This window comes from Aspergillus candidus (assembly GCF_002847045.1).
Source record: "Aspergillus candidus strain CBS 102.13 unplaced genomic scaffold BDW47scaffold_65, whole genome shotgun sequence".
Taxonomy (NCBI): Eukaryota; Fungi; Ascomycota; class Eurotiomycetes; order Eurotiales; family Aspergillaceae; genus Aspergillus; species Aspergillus candidus.
The window spans coordinates 68,079-94,913 of NW_020194070.1; the positions used below are offsets into that span (position 1 = coordinate 68,079).

At 50.5% G+C, this 26,835-nt stretch overlaps 10 protein-coding genes across 10 annotated transcripts; 6 read left to right on the forward strand and 4 right to left on the reverse strand.

The window, feature by feature from the left end:
- Positions 1-313: 313 nt before the first annotated feature.
- On the reverse strand, positions 314-1,170 carry BDW47DRAFT_129147 (uncharacterized protein; the record flags this gene model as incomplete). The annotated part of the gene is made up of 3 exons (XM_024816949.1): positions 314-517; positions 564-1,056; positions 1,160-1,170. The coding sequence occupies 3 exons, from the start codon at positions 1,168-1,170 to the stop codon at positions 314-316; spliced, it is 708 nt and encodes a 235-aa protein (XP_024668344.1).
- A 919-nt stretch (positions 1,171-2,089) lies between these two features.
- Positions 2,090-3,398, forward strand: BDW47DRAFT_112427 (RBM8 family RNA-binding protein). The gene is made up of 3 exons (XM_024814164.1): positions 2,090-2,459; positions 2,537-3,073; positions 3,123-3,398. The coding sequence occupies exons 1-2, from the start codon at positions 2,205-2,207 to the stop codon at positions 2,780-2,782; spliced, it is 501 nt and encodes a 166-aa protein (XP_024668345.1). The 5' UTR covers positions 2,090-2,204; the 3' UTR covers positions 2,783-3,073; positions 3,123-3,398.
- A 109-nt stretch (positions 3,399-3,507) lies between these two features.
- On the forward strand, positions 3,508-5,734 carry BDW47DRAFT_78810 (putative glycosyl hydrolase). The gene has a single exon (XM_024819862.1). It carries the CDS (start codon positions 3,852-3,854, stop codon positions 5,607-5,609), a length of 1,758 nt encoding a protein of 585 aa, XP_024668346.1. The 5' UTR covers positions 3,508-3,851; the 3' UTR covers positions 5,610-5,734.
- A 5,757-nt stretch (positions 5,735-11,491) lies between these two features.
- BDW47DRAFT_78820 (short coiled-coil protein) lies at positions 11,492-12,396 on the forward strand. Its single transcript, XM_024819863.1, has 2 exons — positions 11,492-12,046; positions 12,102-12,396. The coding sequence occupies exons 1-2, from the start codon at positions 11,727-11,729 to the stop codon at positions 12,286-12,288; spliced, it is 507 nt and encodes a 168-aa protein (XP_024668347.1). The 5' UTR covers positions 11,492-11,726; the 3' UTR covers positions 12,289-12,396.
- A 2,630-nt stretch (positions 12,397-15,026) lies between these two features.
- Positions 15,027-16,040, reverse strand: artA (14-3-3 adaptor artA; the record flags this gene model as incomplete). Its single annotated transcript, XM_024816950.1, has 5 exons — positions 15,027-15,137; positions 15,197-15,267; positions 15,320-15,561; positions 15,621-15,927; positions 15,980-16,040. The coding sequence occupies 5 exons, from the start codon at positions 16,038-16,040 to the stop codon at positions 15,027-15,029; spliced, it is 792 nt and encodes a 263-aa protein (XP_024668348.1).
- A 1,950-nt stretch (positions 16,041-17,990) lies between these two features.
- Positions 17,991-18,874, forward strand: BDW47DRAFT_112440 (uncharacterized protein). Its single transcript, XM_024814165.1, has 4 exons — positions 17,991-18,295; positions 18,392-18,457; positions 18,581-18,646; positions 18,735-18,874. The coding sequence occupies exons 1-4, from the start codon at positions 18,165-18,167 to the stop codon at positions 18,769-18,771; spliced, it is 300 nt and encodes a 99-aa protein (XP_024668349.1). The 5' UTR covers positions 17,991-18,164; the 3' UTR covers positions 18,772-18,874.
- Positions 18,875-19,099: 225 nt separating this feature from the next.
- On the reverse strand, positions 19,100-21,529 carry BDW47DRAFT_78914 (putative nucleoporin Nsp1). Its single transcript, XM_024819864.1, has 4 exons — positions 21,451-21,529; positions 19,610-21,353; positions 19,424-19,547; positions 19,100-19,354 (listed from the first exon to the last, which is right to left on the reverse strand). Exons 2-4 carry the CDS (start codon positions 21,304-21,306, stop codon positions 19,112-19,114), a joined length of 2,064 nt encoding a protein of 687 aa, XP_024668350.1. The 5' UTR covers positions 21,307-21,353; positions 21,451-21,529; the 3' UTR covers positions 19,100-19,111.
- A 93-nt stretch (positions 21,530-21,622) lies between these two features.
- Positions 21,623-23,746, forward strand: BDW47DRAFT_112445 (uncharacterized protein). The gene is made up of 4 exons (XM_024814166.1): positions 21,623-21,934; positions 22,027-22,608; positions 22,664-22,884; positions 22,968-23,746. The coding sequence occupies exons 1-4, from the start codon at positions 21,844-21,846 to the stop codon at positions 23,658-23,660; spliced, it is 1,587 nt and encodes a 528-aa protein (XP_024668351.1). The 5' UTR covers positions 21,623-21,843; the 3' UTR covers positions 23,661-23,746.
- Positions 23,747-23,910: 164 nt separating this feature from the next.
- BDW47DRAFT_112446 (Bax Inhibitor family protein) lies at positions 23,911-25,468 on the reverse strand. Its single transcript, XM_024814167.1, has 2 exons — positions 24,885-25,468; positions 23,911-24,824 (listed from the first exon to the last, which is right to left on the reverse strand). The coding sequence occupies exons 1-2, from the start codon at positions 25,409-25,411 to the stop codon at positions 24,341-24,343; spliced, it is 1,011 nt and encodes a 336-aa protein (XP_024668352.1). The 5' UTR covers positions 25,412-25,468; the 3' UTR covers positions 23,911-24,340.
- A 235-nt stretch (positions 25,469-25,703) lies between these two features.
- Positions 25,704-26,800, forward strand: BDW47DRAFT_112447 (EKC/KEOPS complex subunit CGI121/TPRKB). The gene is made up of 3 exons (XM_024814168.1): positions 25,704-25,872; positions 25,927-26,049; positions 26,104-26,800. Exons 1-3 carry the CDS (start codon positions 25,717-25,719, stop codon positions 26,416-26,418), a joined length of 594 nt encoding a protein of 197 aa, XP_024668353.1. The 5' UTR covers positions 25,704-25,716; the 3' UTR covers positions 26,419-26,800.
- Positions 26,801-26,835: the final 35 nt, after the last annotated feature.

Genomic DNA, 26,835 nt, shown 5'->3' on the forward strand with positions numbered 1-26,835 from the left:
GGATCATCTACGTCTTCTGGAAGACGTTCTTCTTTCTTTTGCTCTCCCCACGGTATTTTCTTGTCCTCCGTTTTCTTCTCCACGGTCTTCTTTTTTTTGTTTGGCTCTTTCTTCTGCATAATCTTCATCTTCATCTCCTTTCTTCCATCCCCAACTCCATCCCCACTCAAAGACGACGTAGAAAAAACAGACGAAGCCAGCACCAAATCCTCCAACCCCCTCCAATCCAGCCCCCCCAGCCCAGGCGGTCTCGGATCCGGCTTCAAATGTATCAGCTGACACCACTGCTCAGTAGAGACTCTGCGAAAGGTTCTCACGATGAGAGCGACTGTTCGCCAGCTGTGGAGTCTTTCTGCGGGGAGGAAGATTTGCATTTGTACTTTTCTCCCCTTGCCCTCCTTCTGTTGATGCTGATGCTGTTGTTGTTGTTGGTGTTGATGATGTTGGTGTTGATGATGTTGTTGGGCATGCAGAAGAGGGAGGTGGAGACACTCTTGGAGGTTGCTTTTTTCGAGGGCTGTGTTGAAGTTGTTGATGCGGTGTTTGGTGTGGACTTTTGCTACCCCTGCTCCTGTTTCGGAGGGTGTGGTTTGGAGGGTTAGGGTTAGGAGGAGGGAGTTATCGTTTAGACCGATGAGGTTGGCGAAGTGGAGGGTGGTTCCGCCGCTGCTGTTGCTGTTGCTGTTGATTTTGCTCTTGCTCTTATTCTTGATGCTGTTCTGAGTGTTGCTCTTGGTGCCGTTCTTGGTGTTGCGGGTAGTAGATATCGGGAAATTCATACTAAACGTCCACGAAACAGGCCGTTTCGGAAGCGGAGTCCTTGATGTATTAATCTCTCTACCACCACCAGAAGTGGAAGAAGGGGTATGAGGAAGAACACGATAGATAGTCTCCTGCAGAACGAGCCTTATATTGATAATGTCGAAAGCGATATCGAGGTCTGCGTCGGCGTGGTGGATTGCGATTGTGTTGGAGGTGGAGGAGTCGTGGAGAGTTAGTTGGATTTGGCGGTTGGGCTTGGGGGGCGCTGGTTGGCAGGTGCAGGTCGGGTCGTCACTGTTTTTTGAGGTTAGATTGTTCTTTCTTGTTACTTGGAGTGGTGATGATGGTGTTGTGGTGTGGTGTGTTGATGGTATAGATGTGTAAGAAGGGTACGTACCAGCGGAGCATGATGAGGGTTAGATTTGATACTTTGATATCTTTGAATACAGTTTAGATAAAGATGGATCTTCTTTAGATGTCTCCAGATAGTTAGAGATAGAGAGATAAAGAAATGAAGAGGTGTAGGTAGACAATTCTCAGATTGACAGTCTTTATAGATGGTTCAGAGGTTGGTTTGTATTCACTTCTATTGTATTCACTTCTGCTGTTGAGCATTCACTTGGCTACCTAAATGGGTAATCAGACTGTGTTTTCTACTGTCCTTGTCTGTTGACCCTCTTGGGCTTTCTACTTCTGGATCAGTCGTCCAGCAGGCAGTGAATTGATATTATATTGAGACCGGAGATTTAGTCAAGAACTGCACTCACTATGGTACTGTAGAGGCTATACTAGATTGTGCTTAGACTACTACACTGCCTTCTATGTCTTTTACATTCACAGCTATAGCATCTTATGGCAGCATTGTATGATCAATAGAATAGAGGGTTATATACAATGGATTAAGCCATGACACTGGCGGGGCCGTGTACAGATGTAGATCGACCCTGGCTTCATATAAACTCCTACTACAAGCATGATGAATGCAATTGACCGTCTATATATCAGTCAAGTATGTATACCAATCAAGCCTGCATCATCTCTCTCTCTCTCTCTCTCTCTCAATCCTTTGGATACAGAAGATTTAGGGTGATCGGTAGGTGTAAATAACAAGGTCTTATGTGCTATGCTCTATAACTTCCACCGATTCAAAGTAATTAAATCCACATAATCAAACAGAGATCACACGTTTATGATTGATCTCTATATATTGTAATTCAACTAGAGCGATAGTATGTACATACTACTACTCTATATCGTGCATCAGATCCAGATGCTGACATAATCACACCGCAAGCTCCGCGCTCCGCAGCCCAAGAGCTTCATATTCATCTCCATTTCACTCCATCCCACCTAATCCACAACCACGACTGTCAATCCTCCCTCCCCGCCTGCTATCACGCTACGAGAATCCGATTAATTTATCCTACTATATTGTCCACATCATGTCCGCCGAAATGGACGTCGATCAGCCCGTCGCGCACGAGGAAGCCGAAGTCCCCGCGCAATCGGGCGACAAGAGCGTCGACCCGCGAACAGACAGTGGCGCCGTCGCCGTGCGCAGTATCGAGGGATGGATCATTCTCTGCACTAATATCCATGAGGAGGCGTCTGAGGAGGATGTCACGGATTTGTTTGCTGAGTATGGGGAGATCAAGAACTTCAATCTGAATTTGGATCGTCGGACAGGTTATGTTAAGGTCAGCCACTTTCTCCTATTGGGTGTTTTGAGAAAAAAGAAGAAGAAGAATGTGCTCGTTATACTGACATGCACTAGGGCTACGCATTAATCGAATACTCTACCCTCCCCGAAGCCGAAGATGCCATCAAAGCCCTGAACGGGTCCAAACTGCTCGAGCAGACTATCGGAGTGGACTTTGCTTTCGTGCGACCACCGCCCTCCAACAAAGGCAAAGCCGGCGGACAGCGGGGTGGTCGCGGCGGTGGTGGTGCAGGTGGACGAGGCCGCAGCAGGAGCCGGAGTCGCAGCCCCGGCGCGGATAACGAACGGGAGCGGGATTGAGAGGATGAGCAGCTTTGATTTTTTTTACCCTTCTTTATTCTTTTTCTGTTATATTGCGTGGCACATCTGTGGCTTGAGACAACCTCTGATGGAGTACTTTGGCTTTTATTTTTCACGATTGCCGACTTGAGGATGGAGATATACTACTACCACTCTACATATGGCTATGACAGGACTCTCGACCCATACTGGGTGACAAACGACCATGGCCGGCACGATCTTCCAAGGACGATGGGTCCTGGGATGATATCCCGAGATACTGTGCCGGCGCTGAAATTCATTAGCAATACGGTAGGCCTGCTGTGTCTCGTCTGCGTCGCATGTTGCTGACTTGGCTTAGAAGATTCCAGACAGAAAATTGTTTTAATTGGACCTCGAGTATACTGGGCTCGTTGCTAGAATATATTCTGTGATTCGGCGTGTCATGCGCTGGTTATAAGCATCTGCAGAGCTTTCTTTCCTCTTTTCTCTCTCTTTTTCTTCTATTTTGTCGCGATTGGTGTCTTACAATCAGCCTGACTATCTTGTAGATCCGACCTTATCATACGGTCTGCTGTGCTAGGCGAGATATGTAATTGAGTAGATGTTCCTAAAAATCAACATCATCAGAGATGAGTTGAACCATCAGGCCTGCTGAATCGAGAATCAGACTCATGAATTATAAAACACAAACCAATTTTCCCCTGAATCAGATTAACCGGATTGAAAGATTGACATATCTGACCCAACTTGGCGCATTCGCCATCAGCGGTTTGCGGCCGGAAGGAATTCCCCGCATTGGAATTTAAACCTGCCCGACTTCTCAACCTCTTCGCTTTCTCCATCTTCTTCTTCCTTTCCATCATCCTCCTGTGTGACCTCAATGCAGGGGTCAGAGTATTTTTCTGCATGACGGGACGTATCCTTATTCTTTCCCTACGTCTTGCCCCGTCCATTGGTGCAGCGCTCCTAGATCGCATTCGTTGATTCGATGGCACCGTTGCATTCTTATCTTTGGTTGATTGATTCCTTGGTGCTTAGGAAAGAAACCCAAAATAAATAAAAAAGGAAATAATAAAGAAAACACAAAATGGTCTACTTATTTATATGGAGCATTCTTTGCATGCTCATCCCAACCAATGCGCTGGCACTGCGGTCTCAGCAGGTTCTCTCCCCGCATGCCTTGTTGGACACATCCTCAGAACAACTTCCTCTATCTCCAACAGAGGAGCCGACAGATACTGCGGCCGACCGCACCCGGCGTGATCTCCTGGATGCCCTCAATGTCATGCAAGATGAGTATTATGAATTGTGGCAAGGGACCTGGCCCACCAGCATCGATTGGACCGCCGCCGTTCTAGGCACGCACATCTCAGCCACCCTGTCGTCGTTGACTGCCGCGGCAAACAGTCCACTGTCTCTGGAAATGGAGAATCTGCTGAATCGCTTCTTCGGTCAGATCTCGGCGTTTTACTTCGGCGAGGACGCCTTTTCGGTCCGCAATCAGGCCTTTGACGATATGCTCTGGATCGTGTTGGGGTGGCTGGAGAGCATCAAGTTCCAGGCGCTTCATTCCGACCTGCACTACGACGAATCAGCGCAGACTGGTTCCGCCGGTGGACGCTGGTATGGGAATCAGCTCCGGATTCCCGCCGCTCACCGAGCGCGCCTGTTCCAAGAACTGGCGTCAGCAGGCTGGGACACGTCGCTGTGCGGGGGCGGCATGGTCTGGAATCCCCGGCTGTCTCCGTATAAAAACGCCATCACGAACGAGCTGTACATATCGGCCAGCGTTTCCATGTACCTTTACTTCCCGGGCGATATCATCGACTCGCCCTTCGTGGCAGATACGCTGGGCCAGAACGTCCACGCCGACGGGTACCCGCACCATCCCGCCCACCTGCAAGCCGCCATCGAGGGATACAGGTGGCTCAACAGCTCCAAAATGGTCGGCATTGGCGGGCTCTACGCTGATGGATTTCACATCAGCGGCTGGCAAGGCTCCAACCGGCCGGGGTCGCGCCGCTGCGACGTGCTCAATCCGATGGTATACACCTACAACCAAGGGGTGATCCTTAGCGGGCTGAGGGGTCTCTGGCTTGCCACGGCGTCGCCAGACTACCTACAGGACGGTCACGAACTAGTCAACCGCGTGATACGGGCCACCGGCTGGCATAACCAGTCTAGCCGAAAGTGGACGGGTCTCGGTCGCGGGGGAGTCCTAGAAGACGCATGCGACTCTTCGGGCGGATGTTCCCAGGACGGACAGACCTTCAAGGGCATCTTCTTCCACCACCTAGCCGAGTTCTGCCGGCCTATCAACCCGCAGGAGGCGCGCTTCCTGGCCAGCGCCAACGCGACTCGGCCGGACAACTCTGACTGGGAGCACATCTATGAATGGCACCTGCGCCAGTGCGGGAGCTACGGGCGCTGGATCGAGCACAACGCCAATGCGGCGCGGGCGACGCGCAACGAGGACGGAAAGTTCGGGACCTGGTGGGGCACTCACTATCGCTCGTCGGAGACATCCACCGACGGCCCCCTGCCCTTTGGGGCAATCGACTACCGCAACTACGGGGAGCGAGCAGAGGGTTCAGAGCCGCTGGTCGGAGCCCTCCGTAGTCGCGTTCCGGAGGGAGATGGCGAGACCACCATTGCGCCAGAACCCAACTTTTCCCACCGGAAGCAGCTCCGTCCTTTGACACCGTTGGAGGAGACCTCTCAGCCAATCTCCGAGACAGGCCGAGGGGACGTCAACGACCGCGGACGCGGACGCACCGTTGAGACACAGTCTGGCGGTGTAGCGGTGCTGCGGGCGCTGTACCAGTGGCAGACGAGCTTGATGTAGTTCAGCATCACACCGATGCTCCCTTCTTTCTATTTCCGTCGCGGTTTTGTAAGGCGTTATTGGAATGGTTATAATGGGTACTTTGGCGTTGGATGGGATGCTTAGGTATAGAGGATAGGTCAGGCAAGGATGGGTATTTTTATGCAATTATATTATTCTTTCTTCGATTTTATTTTCATTTCTATTTCTCAATGGAAACTTCCTACTCCAACACGGTAGTATTATCGTCAAAGCAACCTCGTATATACTACCTACCTACCTACATACCTACCCACCTAATACCTAGAATACCACCTACCTCCTTCATTCATGCATGCATACATGGATCCATACATGCATATAGTCACTACAACATAGTCAAACCAGGTTCACGGGTCCAGGAAGTAAGTAACAGTCTCGGAAGTGAGTCCTAAGGTAGGTAGTCCGAGCCAGCCACATTGTCTTAACTCGACCGTCTTTCTTTGAATTTTCCCGAAGAATGAAGTGGGTATACTCGATCAATCATGTATGTGTCTATTATGGGTGGATCGCGTGTTTGCAACAAGGTTTTGGATCTGCCATGGGTGGTAGTCAATACGGCGTTGGTTGGCAGATAGGCACTAGTCTACCAAGGGAGGTGGGATCACTTTTCACTTTTTGTATGTTATACATATTATTCCGAATAGATATCTTCTTCTTACCAAGGAAGGTAGCGTTAGTAGTAGAAAAGATAATATCAAACAAACAAAATAAGTGAGAAGAAGAGAAGACCAATATCAAGACAAGGGCAAAGCATACTCCCCACCTCCTCCGCAAAAAAGTACCCCATCCAATACCCCAACCCAGCAACACTCAATCAATGACGTAAGAAGGGCAGAAAGGGAAGAAACACAAGTACGATGATGTAGAAGTGCAGCACTAGACTGGAGGGATTCAAGGCAAAGGCAGGGCTAAACTTAGCTTGAGCGTATATCATATTGTATATATTATCATATCATATCATATCCTAGGTATAGTATAGTATAGTATAGTATAGCATAGTACGGAGTATAGTGTAGTATAATATAGTATTAGTATACAGGATACAATTACTATGTAATAAATGTAGGCAGGTAGGAGGTAGTCTATATCATCGTGCGCGAGATCAGCGGTTTTACAGTGGGGAATTGAATTTTGGGGGGACATTGTTTTTCGGATGTGAGGGTGGGGGTTCCGATGCAAGGTTAATGTTTTACTTCTCTCCTTCTTGATTTAATGTATATGATTTCTCATTGACGGTCTTGTTACTTACTTCGAGGAATTGAAGGAGTGGGATGTAGGTTGTTTGGAGGTTGTATTATGGGTACACTATTCTGGGTTGAAGTATATCCATTGTGGGGTTGTGGATTTGATCTACTACATTACTACTCCATATATGTCATTGATCGGAGGTCTATTCTTTGGAGCGATTACTGGAAATCATGGTCATGATCGAATAGTTGTTTGGACTAGGTAGTTTGTTCATGGATAGTTCCTCATCCATGTTTAGACTGACGTAGAAACTAATCTGCTACTACAGTAGTTACATGAAAGCTATGCCATGTTGACAACAGTATTAATCACATCCCCTGCTCACTGCCCCAGGATATAATTCTCCCTCCTCTCCTAACCCAGTCAAGTTGATATATAACGGACAAACACTCTCTAACAGTCCTGCCAGTTGTTTGATATGCTACGTTTGATCATGCGCCCCCGTAATGCGATCTATCCAATACAACTCCTTACAGAAATACACCGACACTCCAAGAATCAGACAATGCATTCTCATTCTCACTGACACCATCAACTATATACTCCTTACTACCTTATAGACACCAGACCAGGCTACATTCCTACCCAACACCAGCCACCATCATAGACTTGTGTGTATCGCCAGTTGGACCAACAGTCGGAGTGACAGCACTCGGCCAGGTCACAAGCACAAGCACGCTTACCTCAACCACAGGATTCAAAGAGATGCGATGCCCGGGGGAGAGGAACAGATTTTACTGGTTTGTTTGACTTGTAGCCTTGTAGACTGTCTGCTCATGGGCTATCTATGTACTAACTGGATACAGAGACATACAATGTGTTGGCGCGTGCAGGTCATCCGTCATCTATGTACACCCTGATCCATTCATTCATCCATTCATTCGATTCATTCATTCCGTGTTCAAGAGAGTCGCATGTTCCGGCATCAGGGTAGTACATTTTACGTGCGAACAAGTACATACTTTATCAAGTAAACGCCAGGATGTGGATAAATCCTACACTACATTCTCGATCCACATACTCGACAGATAAAAGCATATTTGGTGGACACTGCAAAATGCGGTGACGATCCCCAGCCGCGGAAGTCCTCCCGGCGTTTCAACACGCTGTCTGGCATGCGCCTGCGCCTGCGCCTTGCGTGGGTTGAGACCGAGTTTACAACTACAGTTTGAATGTCCTAAGTAGTACTTATTACTTACCTACTGACTCTTTGGTACTTAGTACTTAGTACTTACTGCGTAGTAGTAACACGGAGAGGTTCCAATCCGGCGTTTAGACACGGTGGGGATGATCTGTTGAAACGAAGCTAGCGAGGGTCCGGAATGGGGCTCAATCAGGACTTGTCCGGTATGCGGTGTAGATTTAATAAATTATCAGTTGGTTGTTGGGTACGGAGGGATTCCTTTAGTTTATTCACGAATGAAGGTTGAGAGACTCGAATGGACTAAGGCAGAGGACGGACGGGATGGGGATTGGAGACATGATGTCATTCGTCAGACTCTCCATCCTCTCCAATGCGAGGGAACCCCGATTCCGATGCAATAGTATGTATATTATATTATTCTGATTTTATTTTCTTATCATTATTATGATTGACATCTAAAAAAAAAAGAGGAAGAAAAAAGAAAAAAAAAGTAAGCTGATTCGGAGCCGCTTGGTCGCACAACGATCAAATCTCCGGGGGTTCCCTTAGTTATTACTGATTAGTTAGTATTATGTAGGATCATCTGTACCACCTGCTGTTCTCTTCCATCCATTCAAGAGACGGACAGATCAGATATCATAACCCATGACGTGATGCCCATGTATGATTTTTTTCCTTCTTTTCTTATAGATATTCGATTTATTTCATTCTATTCTATTTTCTCTCGTCTATTGATTGGAATTTTGATTGATTAATTTATGGATGGATCCCGTTGATGTCGATCCTCCCCCCAAGTAAGAACGAGACAGTGGATCAAACCGGCAAATCAAGCCGTATGAAGAACCCTTTTGAGGGGAAAATTCTTCTTCTCTCCCGCGTTCCATGGTTGGATCCCATGTGTTCTTCCCTTTCGAACCCAGTCCCTTATTTATACATTCCACAAAGGATAAATATTTAGAAAAAACCAGACCGGATATTGCAGCCGCAGTGTCACCGGAGAGATGACGAAAAAGGAGGAGAGAGGAGAAGGCGCCTGCAGACGTGGATGCCGATGGAGACGACGCCACCGCAGAATATCATCAACCATAGGAAAGGGAAAAAGAAGGGAAGATCACCGTTATTTTTTATTTTTTATTTTTATTTTTTATTTTTTTCTGTCCTGTCCTCATGCTCTTTCCCATGCCTTTTCCATGTCATCAGACCGGAGGATCAGACCGACGTGGTTAGTCGGGGACTCCAGTTGACGGGGCTATGAGAGATGATTGGTATTGGGGGGGGGACCCAGGAGATCGGCATTGTTCATCTTTTGCCTCTTTGGTTTTATTTTTATACATTATTGTTGGTAATGTGATTTATTGATTGTTTGGTTATTGTATGTCGCTAAGACGCCAACCCACGGGAACGGATCATGCTGAGGGTTAGATGTTAGTATCCTCATCCTATACCTTGTACCCTACTATCTCATCTCTTATATCTTATCTGATACCTTCTACTTTATACATGTGTTATATGCCTATACTGATACTGTCAAGATGATAACGATACAAGAATGGGAACTGAGACCCTCATCTGAGAGAATAGATAGATGCCGATGAGGATTTGCCGCGGTGGCGGCAGAGCATCCTCGTCCCTTCCGTCAGCGCAGCGTACCGAGGATCCCTGATCCATGCTAGATTATCATGATAATATAATGATAATAATATAATGATAATGATAATAATGATATTATAGAGAGAGATTCTATGGATATACTAGCGGTATGATGAGGATCATCGCCAATTTCCCACATCCTCGGCTGGTGGTTGGTGGTAATGCCGCCCGAGAGGGAGAGGGAGGGAGAAGGAGAGGGACTAAGCGTCCTTGAGGAGACCTCCACCAATAAAAAGGTTTAAGAGAGCGAGACTAAACTGGAGACAGATGGAAGAAAGAAGCTTGAAAGAAAGGGAAGAAAGGAAAAAAAAAAGAGAAAAAAAAGGGAAAAGAAAAGGGAAGAAAAGGGTAAAGGATCCCCACAATTCCCAACACACCGAAGTTTGACGGATACGTGCGTGGAATAGAGAATACGGACTGATACCATATAGAATACCATATCTCATACCAGAGATAGATGGGAGGTGTTGAACCCTCCGCGGTGGCGGCCACGAGTTTGGAGCCACACTTTGATTGATATTGATTTGATTTTCATTATTATTCTCATGATTGATTCTCATTCTTGACTGTCTTCTTTATGCTTTACTTTGTACTGGTGACTTATGTGTAGGAGTCTCTGAGATCAGATCGCCATGTTCTTTGTTCCTGATACCGTATCTGATACTCCATACGGCAAGGGTTCCTAGGATTTCTCCTGATTCACGATCGAATGATGGATTGGGATATCCATTCCATCCATCATGCGTCATTGCATCTGAACACTATCTGGGATAGTATAAGGAGGTTGAACATATGGAAGAAAATAGAAAATAGAAAATAAAATCGAAGAAAAGAATAAAAGAAAGAGCAGTACGGATAGTCCACCACGAACTATTATTTCCTTAGTTTCTCTCCACCAGTCATCACACACACCTTTCTCTTCTTTCCCCTCTCCTTCTTCCCCTCCTCTCTCGCTCTCTCTCTCTCTCTCTCTCTCCCTCTCTCTCCCTCTCGCTCTCTTTCTTCCTTTGATCCTCTCTGGACTTGACTGACTCCTCTCCCGACGCGATCTCTCTCTCTCCCTGAACCGTCTTCTCTCTCTCTTCCTTCCTTCGACCGCCTTATTTTTTTTTTCTTTTTCCGGTCTTTCCCCCCCTCTCTCTCCCTTTAATTTTCCCTTTAGATCGGTATTGAAATTACCTAGTGATTCCCTACCCGGGCTCCTTTTTTTTCATTATATCCTTTTCGCCCTTCGCTTGGCCGCTCCCTGTTTTAGTCTGTCCGTTTTCGGGATTTCCTCAACAACGCCCATTTTTACCGCTGCAACCTGGAGCTTTTCTGGAACCCTTCCCGAACCAGTTTCAAGACAATAGGATCCCTTCTCCATATCCTCTCCCCTCGTTAAAAAAAAAAAAAAATAATCATTCAAAATAACTTCCACCTCGACGGATTCCACTCACGTCGGAACACTACACTACTCAACCTTCCCCCCTCCTCCCCCCCCCCACACGCCTCTGGGAAATTGCGTGGTCTCGAGGACCCGATCGGTCGCCTTCTCAACTCCGCCGAACACAACACTCGCTCTTCTCTTTTGACACACCCCATTCTTACTTTTTCACCTGTTCTGCTGCTCTCGTTTCCGGTGAAACCCTTCTCTGGTTTCCTGTGGACGACTAGTACGACCGCTATCGGATCGCGTTCTTACCCCCTCTCCCCGCCGACGACACCATCTCCGTTCAGGCCACCATTCCCTTCGGGTGCCTTTCCCCCCTACTTCATCCCCGCCAGCTACCTCCAGCGAAAACACAGATCTCCCATCTGAACGTCTTCGCTAGAGGTAGATCACCAGCAGTTGATCTTCGTGTTGGATAGAGAAGATAAAAAAAAAGAATAAGAAAAGCGCAAGGACAATCACCTCAGGATTATACCGAAAAAAGGGGAAGAAAACCCTCCGTGGCTGGTGACTCCCGCAACGGTTCCTCCCAACTCAATTTCGACTGTCAGAGCACCAACTCTCCAGAACGAACCACTGGTCCGCCTGAATTCTACCGCAACGCCACCACCCATTAGACATCATGGCGTCGACGTCAGACTTGCACGGATCCTCTCCCGTTCCAACCTTACCCCAACCCAACGATAACGGTCGCTCCCACATCTCATCCATCTCCTCATCTTCTTCCATCTCCGACGCCGAAACCGAACGAAGAGGTCGCTCAGAGCGTCCTCGCATGGCCAGTCGGAAACCGAGCGCCTCCATACTAGTCCCCCGGGATCACCCCGAGATTGAAATCGAAGAGGAGGAATTCCCTCCCGACGACGCCCGCGCCATGAGTCCCCGACGTAACTCTGCCGATCTGGAGCGACTGGGCAAGGAGGCGCGACAGACCTTGCAAGAGTAGGCCCCCTTATTGCTTCTTTCCCTCGGTTTCTGACAATACTGACTATCCTAGACAAGCCAAAGCCCTCCAGTCTTCCCTCCAAGCCCTCGCCGAACGCATCGATGCCGTCAAGTCCGATCACGATAAACTAGAAAGTGAAAACAAGTTCTTGCAGGATTACATCGGTGGTCTGACCCGAAACATGACCAAGAGCGACATGACCAGACCCAGCACCAAAGTCAAGAAGTCGCAGAAGTAGACGCGCCCCCGCCCCCCAGTCCCGTTGCCGGATGTCAGCACGGTCGGGATCCTGAAGCACGTTGCCGCGTCGAACTCCTCTCGACCGCTCGGTCTTGATTTCGTTTTCTTTCCTTCTCGCCCCTTTTCCTTTCTCTCCTTTTCTATTTTGGGATGGAGACGTTCCTCCCATGGGATCCTCCCCTGTGGCCAGATCATCTGCCACACCGCAGCATGTCACGCCAACCATACGCAGCGGCGGAAAGTCGAGTACCGCCGGAGATCATGGAACAGCGGAAGCGGAGGTGAAGCGACGGGACGACTCCGCGCTACATCCCACCACCGATCCAATCCCGATGCGCTCTGTATCGTACGATGAACCTCGCCCCGTCTGCGCCGATTCGACGAGGCATGATCGTGCTTGAACATGACACATGACATGGGCGGATATGACATCATGGCATCGGCCCATCTAGCGGTGTGATCAGCTGCCACCAACAACCAACCATCCATGACCGTGATGACCGGTCTCGCAGATGAGAACCGTGACGGCGTCGACACGTGACACCGAGTTGGGGAAACCGATCCCGCTTCCACTGTCCATATTGATAATACCCTTATTCGCTCCTTGTCCTTACCACCCTTTACCCTTTTTTCTTTCTCTGTTACCTTCACCCCCTTCTCTTTCCACCGTCATACTGGAGGGCCTTTTGTATTTGTGGCATAGCACGCGTGGCGTTCGGATGGGGATTCCCCTATTAGACTTGTTTGCCATTTTTCCTTCCCACGCTTTTTGATTGATCCATCTGCCCTAGAGGGTAGCTGAGAACCTCAAGTCTCTCCCGGCAGCATCCCGCCCTACGCCAAATCAATCAATTTCCTAGGGGGCGCATTTGTTTGAATCTTCTTTGATTGTTTTCGTTTCATGGTCTGCAAAAAAAGAGGGAGGGCAAAGCATTTTCCGGAGCAGCCGATCTGGTTTTTTGATCTTTTATATTTTTTTTTTCTTTTCTTTTCTTTCTCATGGATTGCTAGTGTCATCCATGGTATGTATATTGGGGACTCGTCCTGGTCCGACGGTCCATTTTGTTGGTTGCAACGGGTTGATTGTGGGTGGTCGAGGTCGGATCTTGGTTTGCTCTGAAGACATTTGCTTTGAATACCCCGATGCGAGAAGTAGCAGACGAATGCAGGATCATCATACTTTATTACTCTTTGTCGTACCGTGTAGGATTTTTATTTAACATATCAGCTGCACCATTCCACCTGTATAGTAGGATAAAATCCGTGATCACCTAGGATAGACAATAGCTATGTAGTTAAGTAGCAGTAGGGTAACTCATACCCTTACTCCTTCACTACTTGATATCTCCATAACTTATACTGGACTGACTGATCGACCGACAGATGATTCAAATCTTGACTTTTAATATTCTATTTTATCATGACTATTGTATCACTGTGTGCATATCAAGTATGGGTGGGTATAGGATTATAGGAAGGAAGTGAACAAGTATCTGTCTGTCCTACTATTTGTCTCTGTCATCTCTTTCTCTCTATTCTTCTTCACTCACTACTGCTATTCTACTCCTACTCTACTGCCTAGTTATTACTACCACCTACCACCTAATACTTAGTTACTACTTCCTACCTCCACTCGGTTGGTATCTAGTTATCTAGTCACTACCTACTTATCAATCCAAATCAAATAATGATAATGACAATAGCAATCATGGTAATAATAATAACAATAATAACAATAACAACAACAACAACAATAATAATATACTACTCATAATAACAGCAATAATATTAGTATTAGTATCAGTAGTAATCGATCATATTTCCCCTCAGCCACTCTATAAACACCTACACCTACACCCATACTACCTACATAGATAGTACGAAGATACCTACTAGATAAACACCCACGTGTCCTCAAACCAACCACCCACCAAACACACCAAATCATATCTACAATCACAATACAAACACAAAGACCAGACAAAATTAAAAAAAAAAAATTTCATGACATCACTCAGTCAGTAATGATAATAAGAATAATATAAATTGTCAAGGCGGAGAAAAGAAAGAGGGATCGTCGCGACGCGCCGCCGCATACGTCATGTCTCAGGTCGGGTGGCAGGGATCTCTTCATGGATGGATGGAGGCTGGGGTGGACGGGGCTGAGCTGAGTGGATCTGGATGTTACACGGCTACTACGAGTTCAACTACTCTAAGCAGATCCAATATTTTGAACTTGTTGATCGCCACTGTTGCCGGACTGTAGATCTAAAAAGGAGCTTCATGGGTAAGGGCAACAAACGCCGTGCGTGGCACCGGCCATTAAGAGGAAAAAAAACCAAGTCAATATCCGTGACAAGAAAATCGCCCGGGTCTTTAGGTTTAGATAATTTCACTGGGGTGAATGTGTGAGTCTGTTTAATAAGGGAAAGGTACTCTTTGGGTAGTTGAGGCAATAGGCAAAATGGAGATAAAAAAAGGAAAAGGAAAAGGAAAAAGAAACGCAGGCGAGAAAGAAGATGACCGCAGGAAAAAGGGGGATGACTCGATGGCCGTTCACGGGAGCTGAAGTTGAGTCGGAAAGAGATGAACGGGACTGGCACGAACTTCCGTCAAGACACCGCGGTGACGAGACAAGCCCACGGGTCTCGTCCCTCCTCCCCAGACACAGGCCCACTCGCGATCGGGGTCTCCCTCCCATCACCTGCGATGAGGCGCGACGCCGTCATCTTTTCTTTACTCGGCAGCGGGCTTGTCGGCCTCAGCAGCCGGGGCCTCCTCCTTCTTCTCGGCGGCCGGGGCGCTGGACTCGGCAGCGGGCTCAGCCTCCGACGAGGTCCAGAGGGTCTACAGGGCGTTAACGCGGTTCTGGAGTCACAGTCGCGACACGAGCGGGGGTTTCTTACCAGGTTGTCTCTGAGGAGCTGCATGATCAGGGTGGAGTCCTTGTAGCTCTCCTCGCTCAGGGTGTCGAGCTCTGCAAGTGGTTAGCCCCTATATAGGCACGAGTCAGGAAAAAAAGAACATACCAGCGATGGCATCATCAAAGGCCAGCTTGGCGAGGTGGCAAGCCTGATCGGGAGCGTTGAGGATCTCGTAGTAGAAGACGGAGAAGTTCAGGGCCAGACCCAGGCGGATGGGGTGGGTGGGGGCAAGGTCGGTCGCGGCGACTTCGGTCGCGGCTTTGTAGGCCTCGAGGGAGGCATCGGCAGCACCCTTACGGCGGTCGCCGATGGCGAACTCGGCCAGATAACGGTGGTAGTCACCCTTCCTGTAAAACACAGACATCAGCATACGAGTGCGTCACGGGGGAATGGATCGGAAACGTACATCTTGTGGTAGAAGACCTTGGACTCGCCGCTCTGGGCCGAGGGGATCAGGTGCTTGTCGAGGACCTCGAGGATGTCATCACAGATCTTGGCGAGCTCGGCCTCGATCTTTTGGCGGTACTCCTTGATGAGGGAGACCTGAGACTCATTGCCCTTGGACTCCTCTTTTTGCTCGATCGAGGTGACGATTCTCCAGGACGCGCGACGAGCACCGATGACGTTCTTGTAGGCGACGGAGAGGAGATTCCGCTCCTCGACGGTGAGCTCAACACCGGCGGCGGCAACGACCTTCATGTTCTCGACCATCTCTGATGATGGTCAATGCGGATTCTGGGATAAGATCGCACGGTGCAAACGAACCTTCGTAGCGCTCGGCCTGCTCGGCCAGCTTGGCCAGGTAGACAGCATCTTCGTGACCCATTGTGAAAGTGAAGTCTGTAGTTGACGGGGATGATGTTAGTGACAATTCCGACGATCCGACCGACGTGTACGTGACTGGACAGGTTGTGGTTGAGAGAAAAAGGGAGAGATCAAGATCAGATGGGGGGGATAAAAATGAATTCAGGTCAAAAGTCGGCTTCGACAGTGGAGAGAGAAGAAAAAAGAAGTGTGAAGGAACGCGATCAGTCACAGGGTAGCGAGTGAGGCTGTGAGGGAGAGGGAGAGGGAGAGGGTTCACGGGACACGCAGCGTATCCTCGATTCGCCCTCCTTATCTCGACCGCAGCCCGACCACACCAAACGAATGGACCTCGAGAATCGACGAGGATCTCCTTGCCAATCCACCCGCGTCACCGGCGCCATTCCGAGACCACGGATGGATTGTAGGCAATTCGCACCGACGTTTTCTCGAGGGGAGTAGTGGTGACCTGTGCCGCGCGGATGATGGAGGGGGGGGGAGAGGGGGGCAAGAGCAGTCATGAGGGCAGACGACAACACCCGACAATTCCATCCATACCAATCTTCTTTGATTATTTTTATGTGTTGGTGAAGTCAAGGAGAGCCCGACAGATTGTAGATGATTTTTTTTTTTTGCGGGAGGGGAAAAAGGGAGGAAGAAGAGGGTTGAAAGGGTAGGGGTCAAGCCAGTGAGGTGATTGGAGGGGAAGAGAGAAGAACAGCCAGAAGGAGGAAGAGGGGAACAGGGTGGAAAGGAAGAGAAAACGGGGGGGTTGTCAGTGACTTACCGGGAGGAGACGGTTGGATTGAGGGGGGATGGTTGGGTTTGGAAAAGGAGGTTGAATGGAGAAAGAGATGTGGAGGTGAAGATGGGAATTTAACTGGAGGGAGGAGGAAGAGAGGAAGAGAAGAAAAAGAAGAGAAGTAGAAGAAGAAGAAGAAGAAGGAGAGAAGAAGAAAGATGGACTGGAGAGGTGTAGTTTAGTAGTTGACTTGGTAGATTTAGTCGGTCTCGAAGAAAGAGGAGGGGGAGCCCGTACCGTCCAATACAGGATTACACAATACACTCCCTTAGAACACTTGTCGGTAACGTTCTTTCTTTACAGATACCTATCTGTCTCTACTCCTCACAATACTCCGCCAACTGGTCTCGATAATGAAATCCCTAGGGTTAACCACGCCATCATTCCTCCCTACACCCCCAGTATCCCTTCAGGATCTCCGAATAATAAACCATCTGTCCGTAGACAGGATGATAATATCAATAATTCCATAAGAATCCCCCACCCCCGACCTGCTGACTAGACTGGTTTAGACCCCTGAGAATATCCATTTCCCTCATTCATCCTCCTTACCAGTGACCACCCCCTCCCAATTTGAGCTGGCTGTTTGTGTGGTTCGGTGGGCCACCCATCGTCATCCCTATTTCGCCCTCCACCAATCGTCCCTCTCCCTTGGAGATCCCACCTTTCATTATCCAGAAGGGTCTTGTCCATCCTTTTCACTAGATTCAGGATGGAGATATACATTATCCACTTCATTTCCTCGTGGGATCTACAGAGTAGAGCTCTTTTCTTCTCCTTCCCCTCAATCCTTCTTTCATCCAACCGGATGGAAATCAATGACGAATCTTCCGAAGACGGGACCGGAAGGATGGCGGTTCCACGGTTGTCATTCCGATCTCCAAGCCCGTCGAGGATATATCGAGATCTCCTTTTCAACTCCATAGAGATGATTTGTCTGATCACCAGCACTAGAGATAGACGTACCAATCCTTTTTCCTGTAGTGTACTGTCGGTATTGAAGGTATTGTTTACACGGTAATTTACACCACGGACAATCACCTGACCAGCATAGATGAGTCATCATCCCAGTCTGACATCACATGATGTCGTCATACGGTCTCGATCATAGAGTGAGCCACAGTGGGAGTAGTAGTAATGCTACCAAGGTAACAAGGTAACCAGTAGAATGTGCTAGCATCGAGCAAAGTACTCTCCCATACTATTAATACGCTCTGGTACCTACCTGCTTTCTCCAACCCCTCTTGCAATCCATCTACCTTTCTTCCCACCAACAAAACATCCTATCAACCACCACCACCCTACCTATCTCCAATTCATCACTTTTCCTAATCAACTGGAACAATGTTGCGTCAGGTCTCTCGCCCTCTGTCTACCGCCAGCCGCTCCCTCCGTCTCTCCAGCCGGTCCTTCTCTGCCGTCGCTCCCAAGATGGGCGCGGGCGATACTAGCGGTCCTGCGCCTACTGCCAACCGGTGCGTCCTCTCTCATGTTCATCCCTACTTCTTTCGAGAAATATGTCGATTCATTGATAGATGGGAACAATTGACTAACGTGTGACATCATAATAGGGACACCTTCGGTCGCCGTGAAGCTGCCGAGGAAGCTGTTTATATCCGTCAGCATGAGCTTGAGAAGTACGTGATTCATTATCCATTTACCTTGTCCTTCATACATATGCCCCTAGGAGATATTGCAGTGTTGCATTATGCAGTGCATAATTCATAGTACATGACCAACTGACTCACTCTATTCGATAGACTCCGCAAACTGAAGGAATCCGTCTCCGAGCAGCGCAAGCACCTTGATAAGTTGGATGAGCATATGTATGTTATCGCCCTTTTTCACCTTTCCTTTCCTACTGAAAGAGTAATAAATGAAGAAGGATTGAGGGATAATACTAACTATCAACAGTGACACCATGACCAAGGAGCAAAATGAGAAGAAATAATTCGGTCGATGACACCTGCCTTTTCTAGGTTGATGTATTTTATGAATATCTCCCTCTCTTTAGTCTTGACTTGATGAAATGAATTACTACATACATACTATGATTTTTTTTATCTTTGACTATCAAGGATGGAATAGATTGAGGAGGAAAGGAGGATAGGAAAAGGGGATAGGAAAAAAGAGAAAAATCGTATCAAATCCATTGCATAACAAACACCACTAGCATAAAACTCAAAAGGAACATAATAAGAAACCAGCCCATCGTTACATCCGACATCCAAACAGCAATCAATCGCCATTATTATCTTTATCTGTAGAAACGCCGTTGACTACCTACCAACCTACCGACGACCCATATAAGACCGATAAAAGTCATCCGCCGCACCGCTGCCACTGCCGCCGCCCATGCCCATCCCGCTGCCGCTGCCCATACCCGAGCTGCTGAAGCCGTGCCCGAACCGCGACGACATCGCCTGTCCGGCTTTTTGCGCCGCGGCGACCTTGGTTTGCAGGTCGGCGGTGCCTTGGTCGATGACTTGTAGTTGGGAGAGGTGCGAGTTGAGGATGCGGACGATTTGGGAGATCTATTTTAGCATTTGTTGTTAGTTGTGTGATCATCAAGGAGGGAAGAGAGGAGGAAAGAGGGAACGGACCGGCTCGTCGGCCTTGTTCGTCTTGCTAAGCGTGGATGACGCCCCGTTGACTTCTTCGATCATGCTTGTGAGATCCTTGCCCACGTCGTCCAGGCGCTCGGAGAGTTTCTCGGCCAGTTTGTAGCTGTGTCCTGTTAGTTTTACCCATACATCATACTTTGGAGGGGAAGAAAAGAAGAAACATACGTTCTCTCCCGCTCCTGGTCCGGTCCCTGAAGCGTCTCCCCAGGACCAACCTGCTTCGACATCATCTCGTCCACCTCCCGCTCATACCGATCCAGCCACGAGCTGAGCTCGTCCTGCTGTCCCTCGACCGACGCCAGCTGCCGTTCGACCTCTTGCGTCGCCCGCTCGGCGTCCACCGTGCTGCCGTACAGCTTCTGCACCTTGGTGCCGTTGTCCACCAGCATGCGGTCCCACTCGGCGACCTTCTCCGCCTGCTCGCGGAAGTCCTTCTGGTACTTGGTCAGGTCCGTGGCCCACCGCGTGATGATCTCATCCATCGTCTTGTTCTTCAACCGCGATTGAGTCGGGGGTACCGGCCCGGCGGTGGACGCACCCAGGCCGTTGCCGCCGAACGGAGCCGCGGGGGTGGCCTTCTCCTCCGTCCCTGCAGGTTTAGCGGCGGTGGATCCCGCCGCGCCGGTGCCGGAGGGCTGGCTGGTTGCGGTGCTGGCGGCTGGTTTGCCGAACAGCCCGCCGGTGGGGGCTGCAGGCTGGGTGGCAGGTGCCGCGGTGGTCGTGCTGCCGGGTGCGCTAGTCTCAGTGGACTTGGCGCCGCCGAGACCAGCAAAGAGGCCTCCCGCAGGAGCGGCGGCGGGGGTGGACGACGGCGCGGCTGACGAGGTAGACCCGCCCATCGCCGGGAAGAGAGATTTTCCGGCAGTAGCGGAAGACGCGGCCGGGGTCGTCGAGGACTGAGCGGTCGACGCCGGGGCATTCAAGGAGAATGCGGGCTTACTGGCGGAGTCCGTGCCAGAGGACGGCGCGGGGAACAAAGAGGATCCCTGCGTTGATGGCGCAGCACCCGCACCTCCGAACAAAGGCTTCGACGCAGGGGCCGCAGACGACGTCGGGGTCGTTGATTCCGCGGGCTTGTCCTTATTGGCTCCTCCAAAGAGACCACCGCCGGCGGGGGCTGCTGGGGTCGAGCCAAGCGATGGCTTCTGCTGTGCGCCAGCTCCGAAGAGACCACCGCTGGCCGCTTGAGGCTGCGACGCTCCTCCAAACAGCGATGGGGCGGTTGACGACGTGGTAGCGGGGGCAGAGGGGGTAGTCGATGAGGATGTGTTCGCGCCCAGACCTCCAAAGAGGCCACCCGGTTTCTGTGCGTTCGCGTTCTGTCCGAAGAGCGACGGTCCCTGAGCACCGCCGGTGTTGCCCAATGGCGGAGGTCCGGCAGGTGTGGTGGAGGTCCCCCCGAAAAGCGAGGGTCCAGACTGACCGGGCGTGGCGGAGTTACCTCCGAAAAGACCACCCGCCGGCTTCCCGGCATTGCCAAAGAGTGTACCGGAAGACGCCTGCCCAGCAGCAGGGGCTTCGCTCGGCTTGTTGGGGGTTTGCGATGCATTGTTTCCAAACAGCGACGTCGGAGTGCTGCTCCCGGGTTGATTCTGTGTTCCAAAGCTGAAAGACGACGCCGGAGAAGCCGTGCCACTCCCACCACCACCGGCACCGCCAAAAAGCCCAGCGCCCTGTTGTGCTGGAGCCGCAGCATTTCCAAACGGCGAAGGTGCGGAGCTTCCGCCTGTCGAAGCTCCTACATTTCCGAAGAGCCCTGCGCCGGACCCTGCACCAGCGTTCGTTTTACCGGCAGTGCCGAAAAGGCCGGCCCCAGACGCACCGCTCGAGGCAGGCGGATCGAAAGAGAACATATTGGACATGATGTGGAATGGCGAGCGAACGAAATGGTGGAATGGATCGGGCTACCCTAAAGGCCGTTAAAAAAAAAGAGCACAACAGAAAGTGAGTCGAGAAAGGATTGGAAGAAAAATCTATGCAGGGAGTTGGAATTGGAGAATACTCACTGCGCCCAGAGATGCGATGCCCCGGAGAAGACTGAACAGGCAATTCAAGGACGAAAAGAGGATTGCGCGCGATCTTCCACCCAAGAACAAATGATTATCGGTAGCTGAAGAAGAGCAGGAAGAACAACAATTGATGGACGGCGCTTGGCGCGGATGGCGGCTAGTGCTGACAGCCTCAGGCAGCAGCAGGGGGCCTGAGTGTACACGGTGTGCTCTGCCTCAGGCAACGGGTTCGAGACTCGCATCGAACCGGACACCAGATCAAGTGACCGTTTCATGCTTGTTCTCCCCATCATCCCGTCCTATCTTCAATTTGCCCCTGTTGGCCCGCGGTTATTTGTTGCTCGGGCTGTCTACATGATTTCTTTGTTCGCTTAAACTTATTCCTTCCTCATGTCGGAACGGCCGTCCCGTCCATCCAGTCCACACTTGGAGGTTCCCCCGAAAGGCGTGGAGTTGGAGGATCCCGGGACTCAGGACTCAGGTACACCTTCCAGCACGGCCGACAGCAGACATGCCTACGGGGCACCGGAGATGTCAATTGGGACCAGCTACTAAGTCTTCTTTTCTCTCTAGTGATAAATAGTGACGAAGACCACTTCTCAGACGCTAGCGAGGGCCGCGAACGATCCGATTCACAACCGCTGTCCGATCGTGCATCCCCTGTCCCGCTGACTCGGGTGGAAAGAGTCGACGAGAATCCGGCATATGGCGAAGTCCCGGGGACGTCCGCATACGAAATAAGGGAGCGGGATGCGGTCCCTGATCAAATCGAGGTCATCCCCGAAGGGTCTCGTAGCCGAAGTGCTTCGACTGCGGGGCCGTCCCGCCGTCCGTCAGATGCCGGGGAGCCCTCCATCCCCCGGACAGTGGTGGAAGTAGTCAATCCGGATGAGCCGAGCCACGGGGACGTCCCTGGGACCTTGGCTTATGAACAGCGCAAAGCGGACGCGGTCCCTGACGTGGTGATGACTACGCCTGGCCCCTCACCGTCACTCAGCCCGGAGTCCAATGCGGCCGATGTGGAGGTCCCTGAGACGGTGCTCTCGAGGGTAGATTCCTCTCCAGAGCAGGACGAGTCACCTCACCCGCGGGCTCATCAAAGAAAGCCAAGCGATGCACTGCCAGATGTGACGAAGACGGTCCCAGATGCACCAGGTAGGTTATACCCTTGTGCGGCGGCGGCAATGGTTACGGGAATTAACGGATCCAGACCCGTCCTCACCACAGCTCGTTCCTAAAGACCATGATGAGTCTGAATCTTCACCAGAAGGCGACAATGAGACAGCGGATGCCGAGCCCGCAGACGAATTTGATGACTTCGCCGAAGAACAGGAGATGGGCGAAGATGACTTTGGGGACTTTGATGACTTTGATGACGGCTTCCAGGAGCCAGAGCCGGTCCCTTCTCAGCCCCCCACTCCGCCCTCCGTTGTGAGTATCCCCAACTTCCAGAACGTACTGCGTTGGATTGCAACTAGTCAAACCCGCATATGCTGACAGGGCGCCCGCCACAGCCACCATTAATAGATTTCGACTCATTCCAATCCCTCCCCGACCTATACGCCGCTCTGGACGAACCCCTAGACCACCTATTCCCCACCACAAAAGAAATCGCATCCCTTCCCCCAGTAGAACCAATCCAAAACTCCTCCGCCATCTTCAACACCGAGCGCTCCCTGTCCCTATGGTCGCAGCTGGTGGCACCTCCCCCACTGCAGCCTCAAAACTGGGTGAAATCGCGGATCCGCCGACTCTTCCTCGTCTCACTCGGGGTCCCCGTCGACCTAGACGAGATCCTACCAGCCTCGAAACAAAAGAAGCTGGTCCTCCCCTCAATCAACACAGGCCTCGAACCGCGACTGTCGGGCAACCACTCACGCTCAGGAAGCCGCGCCCGCGCCTCCCAACCCGACAGCCCGTCCACCACATCGCGCTACCGCACATCCCGCCGACGAGAACCGTCTCCTCCCCCCGAACTCGACCTCCCCTCCGTCCACCGGCTCTGCGCCACGACAGACGCCGCCCTCGACGGAATGACAGACCCGGAACTGAAGGGCCACGTCAAAGACGTCGAACAGGTGACGCTGCGCGCCAGCTCCGTCCTCGAGTATTGGCTCAAACGACGAGACGGTCTCGTCAGCGAGAAGGAAGCCTTTGAGGGCGTGATTGAGAATCTGGTCAGTCACGCCCGACGAGTGCGAAAATAATTATAATGTACAGAAAGAACCCTTTATGAATTTCTACTTCTTGATCCCCTTCCCTGCTGGGGAAACACCGGTTGGGAGGGGTAAGTTACTAAATATATCTTTTTTTTATTCAATACACCACTGCTCTTTTTTTTTTTTTTTTTTTATTCGTCTGGCGTGGAAGGATCCTCGCTGTTTAGATTGAATTGGTTTGTGTAGTCACCATACTAATTGATTGTCAAGTAATTCCTTTCCTACAAATGTAACTGAAGATACTGAATCTTGATTTATTTATCGTATTTGAGTGGAGATGTTGTTCCAGTCCACTAGTCATCTATCTCAACGGTCTAAGTTCTCTTAGAGATCCCTTACATGATCATCGGCTCCTTGATGGACGTCAGGAACGGACGCAGAATCGCCTTGGGAGGTAGTTCACGCATAAAAAAATGATCAAAAAAAAATCCACACGACATAGTATTGTACAAAATGGAGATTAAGCAGTCAATGAGTGAGCAGTGAGTGAACAAAAATGCGACCACAAATGGGCATCCACTTTCTTCCCAGAGACGGCTCAGCTCAGGCAGAGGCCGTGAAGGTCTGGTTGAGAGGTGAGACGGAAGTCACCGTGCTAACGATATTAAACAAGCAATGTTACTAAGTCTAACCAAAAAGGTTGACTCAACCTAATGGAGGAAAGTCGCTTATTTCCGGTTGGAGCGTTGCATGCTGAGGATCTGGACCATGCGGATGAAGATGTTGAGGAAGTCCAGCTCGAGGCTGATGCTCTCGTTGACGACATCGCGGCGGACGAGACCCCTCTCGGCGAGGCGAGCGTGGTGCAGGATCTTCTGGATGTCGTAGAGGGTGAAGCCGCCGAAGACGGCGAGACCGCCGTACAGCCAGATCTTCTCGGACCACATCAGGGTGCGGGTCGCAGTGGCGGGGAGGACCAGAGGGGCGAAACCGGAGAGCGCGACGATGGTCACACCGGCGAGGAGAGGGCCACCCAGGTACAGGTACTTCTCCTGCTTAGCGGTGGCGCCGACGAAAGCGATAGAGCCCATCATGCCGACAGTGTAGAGACCGGCACGAGCGAGCAGGGCGGGGTGCATGAACATCAGGGGCGAGAGCAGCGCAGCCTGGGTGAGGTTGAACGCAGACCAAAGACCGTATTTGACCACATAGCTAATTTCCAGAGACGTCAGTCAAACTCCTTGATGTTGGGATAGAGTGTGAGTCACTTACTTGTCCGGCGAAGTGTAGAGAGTACCGTACATCGTGCCGATGCTCGCCACCAGACCGAGACCCATGACAGCCCAAGGGCTAGCGGACATCAGACGGAATGACCATCCGTTCATGTGCAAAGCGCGAGCAGCAATACCAATAATACCAATACCAAGTCCAGTGTGCATGAAAGTCTCGTTCAGGAAGCTCCGTTCGTAGGCGGGCATGCCGCCATCCTCGCGGGTCTCACGGTTGAAGATCAAGTTGGTTACCAACACCGTGCCACCCACGATGGCCGCGCCGTACAAAAGTCGCTGGGAGAGGTTGCCACTCGAGGCGTTGTAGGTCGGCTGCATGTACGTGCGACGGAAGGCATTCTGGAAGGTTTGTCTGGACTTTGCGAAGACGGAGGAGGGTCCAGCAATGGGCTTGGGCTGGCTAGGCTTCAAAGGCGAGTTGTGGATAAATCGAGTGGTGTTGTTGACAGTCTTGGGGACCTGACGGAGAGCCGTCGGAAGAGCAAACGGGCGTCGCATGAAGAACGCCATGATTGCTGGACGATGGGGAGAGGTGGATGAGATGGGTTGGTGAGAGATGTCGGACAAACCGAGGATTATATTCAAAGCCGAGCCAGAAATGATGATGATATCAGTCATTAGTCATCGGTCTCCGGCTTTCCGTCTACGGCCGGCCGAACTTTCGAGAAGCGCAATTTGCATAACTGACTCACAAATTACTCATAATCCGTATCCGGTTAGACTGATCTCTAGTGGGGGGGAGGAGGGGAATCAGCATTCAATTGAGAACCCGATCTTGTCTGGAGAATTCCATACAACAGATCACTTCTTTCACGATGTCCGCTCTTGAGACTATCCACATTCCTCACCTTCCCTCGTCAATGCCCGTGCATGTGGCTCTCTACCGCGACGTCAAGAATGCGCCCTTTTTGCGCCAACAGCTCATCTCGGGGAATGCCGACTTTGAATATGCCCTTATCGATGCGAGCATGGTAAGAGAATAGAGCGGTTCAAATATACGTACAATGTTTCTTACAAGGGGATAGGTTCTGTCAAGGACACACCTTCTCACGGCAGTCTTCCGCGCAGCCAATGACTACCTGAACGGCCGTCTCAAGTCGCGCAATATTCATTCGGAGATTGTGTTCTCCTTCAGTCCTACGAACAATGTGCGCTAGACACTTCTCTCCTCGAATATGGTCATACTTTTCTGACATTTTCAGATCGCCGATTCATTCCGGAAGTTCGGTATCGCAGACACGACGACAGACTTGCTGGTGGTGAAGGTCTCCACAACCCCCGAAATTACCCACGATTCCGTCGCAACACACCTGAATCAATCGATCGAGGGTACCCCCGCGCCGTTCGACGACGAAACGCTCTCTGGAATCTCGGACGTTTCGAAAATCAAGAAGGTCTATAAGTTAGGAGCATTGGGCTCTTCAAACCCCAAGAAGGCGGCTGGTGTCGTTCACGATGAAATGAAGCAGCTCGAGCTTTCAGTAATCGGAGCGATCACATTGCGTGGTGCGACGTGAACATCGGCCGTACTCGAAGCCGAATTCCTTGCCTTGGAGCTTTGCTGTGTACCGCACAACCCGTCCATGGCTATCCGAAAGAGAGCCACCCCATGAACTCGTTGGGTCTACCTTGGCTACACTTCCTCGATGGGTGTCCCTACCCTGCGTCCGGAAAAGTTGGCCACGGGGGATGACGGGCTAAAGCTGATCGCAGGCTTGCTGGTACATAATATGACGTTAGATGAGTTGCTGCTGGAACATGACGCAACCTAGATATGGATAATGTATATTGATAGGGAAGAGAGGGAAAGACATCCAGATGCGCCGCTCGGTCTTTGGAGATGCGTCTCTTCACGGACAGCCCATAACGAATTTATTAGATACATATAGCAGAGAAAGCCTATCACCGAACATACACAAAGTGGCTAGCTAAAA

What these genes read in the sequence shown, in the direction of transcription:
- BDW47DRAFT_112427 (XM_024814164.1), top strand. Translation starts at nt 2,205, where the DNA reads ATGTCCGCCGAAATGGACGTCGATCAGCCCGTCGCGCACGAGGAAGCC. An exon ending in GTCGGACAGGTTATGTTAAG is followed by an intron (nt 2,460 to 2,536) that starts GTCAGCCACTTT and finishes GACATGCACTAG; the next exon opens with GGCTACGCATTAATCGAATA.
- BDW47DRAFT_78810 (XM_024819862.1), top strand. Translation starts at nt 3,852, where the DNA reads ATGGTCTACTTATTTATATGGAGCATTCTTTGCATGCTCATCCCAACC.
- BDW47DRAFT_78820 (XM_024819863.1), top strand. Translation starts at nt 11,727, where the DNA reads ATGGCGTCGACGTCAGACTTGCACGGATCCTCTCCCGTTCCAACCTTA. An exon ending in GCGCGACAGACCTTGCAAGA is followed by an intron (nt 12,047 to 12,101) that starts GTAGGCCCCCTT and finishes TGACTATCCTAG; the next exon opens with ACAAGCCAAAGCCCTCCAGT.
- BDW47DRAFT_112440 (XM_024814165.1), top strand. Translation starts at nt 18,165, where the DNA reads ATGTTGCGTCAGGTCTCTCGCCCTCTGTCTACCGCCAGCCGCTCCCTC. An exon ending in CCTGCGCCTACTGCCAACCG is followed by an intron (nt 18,296 to 18,391) that starts GTGCGTCCTCTC and finishes ACATCATAATAG; the next exon opens with GGACACCTTCGGTCGCCGTG. An exon ending in CGTCAGCATGAGCTTGAGAA is followed by an intron (nt 18,458 to 18,580) that starts GTACGTGATTCA and finishes TCTATTCGATAG; the next exon opens with ACTCCGCAAACTGAAGGAAT.
- BDW47DRAFT_78914 (XM_024819864.1), bottom strand. Translation starts at nt 21,306, where the DNA reads ATGTCCAATATGTTCTCTTTCGATCCGCCTGCCTCGAGCGGTGCGTCT. An exon ending in GACCAGGAGCGGGAGAGAAC is followed by an intron (nt 19,548 to 19,609) that starts GTATGTTTCTTC and finishes AACAGGACACAG; the next exon opens with CTACAAACTGGCCGAGAAAC. An exon ending in CGAACAAGGCCGACGAGCCG is followed by an intron (nt 19,355 to 19,423) that starts GTCCGTTCCCTC and finishes ATGCTAAAATAG; the next exon opens with ATCTCCCAAATCGTCCGCAT.
- BDW47DRAFT_112445 (XM_024814166.1), top strand. Translation starts at nt 21,844, where the DNA reads ATGTCGGAACGGCCGTCCCGTCCATCCAGTCCACACTTGGAGGTTCCC. An exon ending in GACGGTCCCAGATGCACCAG is followed by an intron (nt 22,609 to 22,663) that starts GTAGGTTATACC and finishes TAACGGATCCAG; the next exon opens with ACCCGTCCTCACCACAGCTC. An exon ending in CCCCCACTCCGCCCTCCGTT is followed by an intron (nt 22,885 to 22,967) that starts GTGAGTATCCCC and finishes CGCCCGCCACAG; the next exon opens with CCACCATTAATAGATTTCGA.
- BDW47DRAFT_112446 (XM_024814167.1), bottom strand. Translation starts at nt 25,411, where the DNA reads ATGGCGTTCTTCATGCGACGCCCGTTTGCTCTTCCGACGGCTCTCCGT. An exon ending in CTCTACACTTCGCCGGACAA is followed by an intron (nt 24,825 to 24,884) that starts GTAAGTGACTCA and finishes TCTGGAAATTAG; the next exon opens with CTATGTGGTCAAATACGGTC.
- BDW47DRAFT_112447 (XM_024814168.1), top strand. Translation starts at nt 25,717, where the DNA reads ATGTCCGCTCTTGAGACTATCCACATTCCTCACCTTCCCTCGTCAATG. An exon ending in CCCTTATCGATGCGAGCATG is followed by an intron (nt 25,873 to 25,926) that starts GTAAGAGAATAG and finishes ACAAGGGGATAG; the next exon opens with GTTCTGTCAAGGACACACCT. An exon ending in CCTTCAGTCCTACGAACAAT is followed by an intron (nt 26,050 to 26,103) that starts GTGCGCTAGACA and finishes TGACATTTTCAG; the next exon opens with ATCGCCGATTCATTCCGGAA.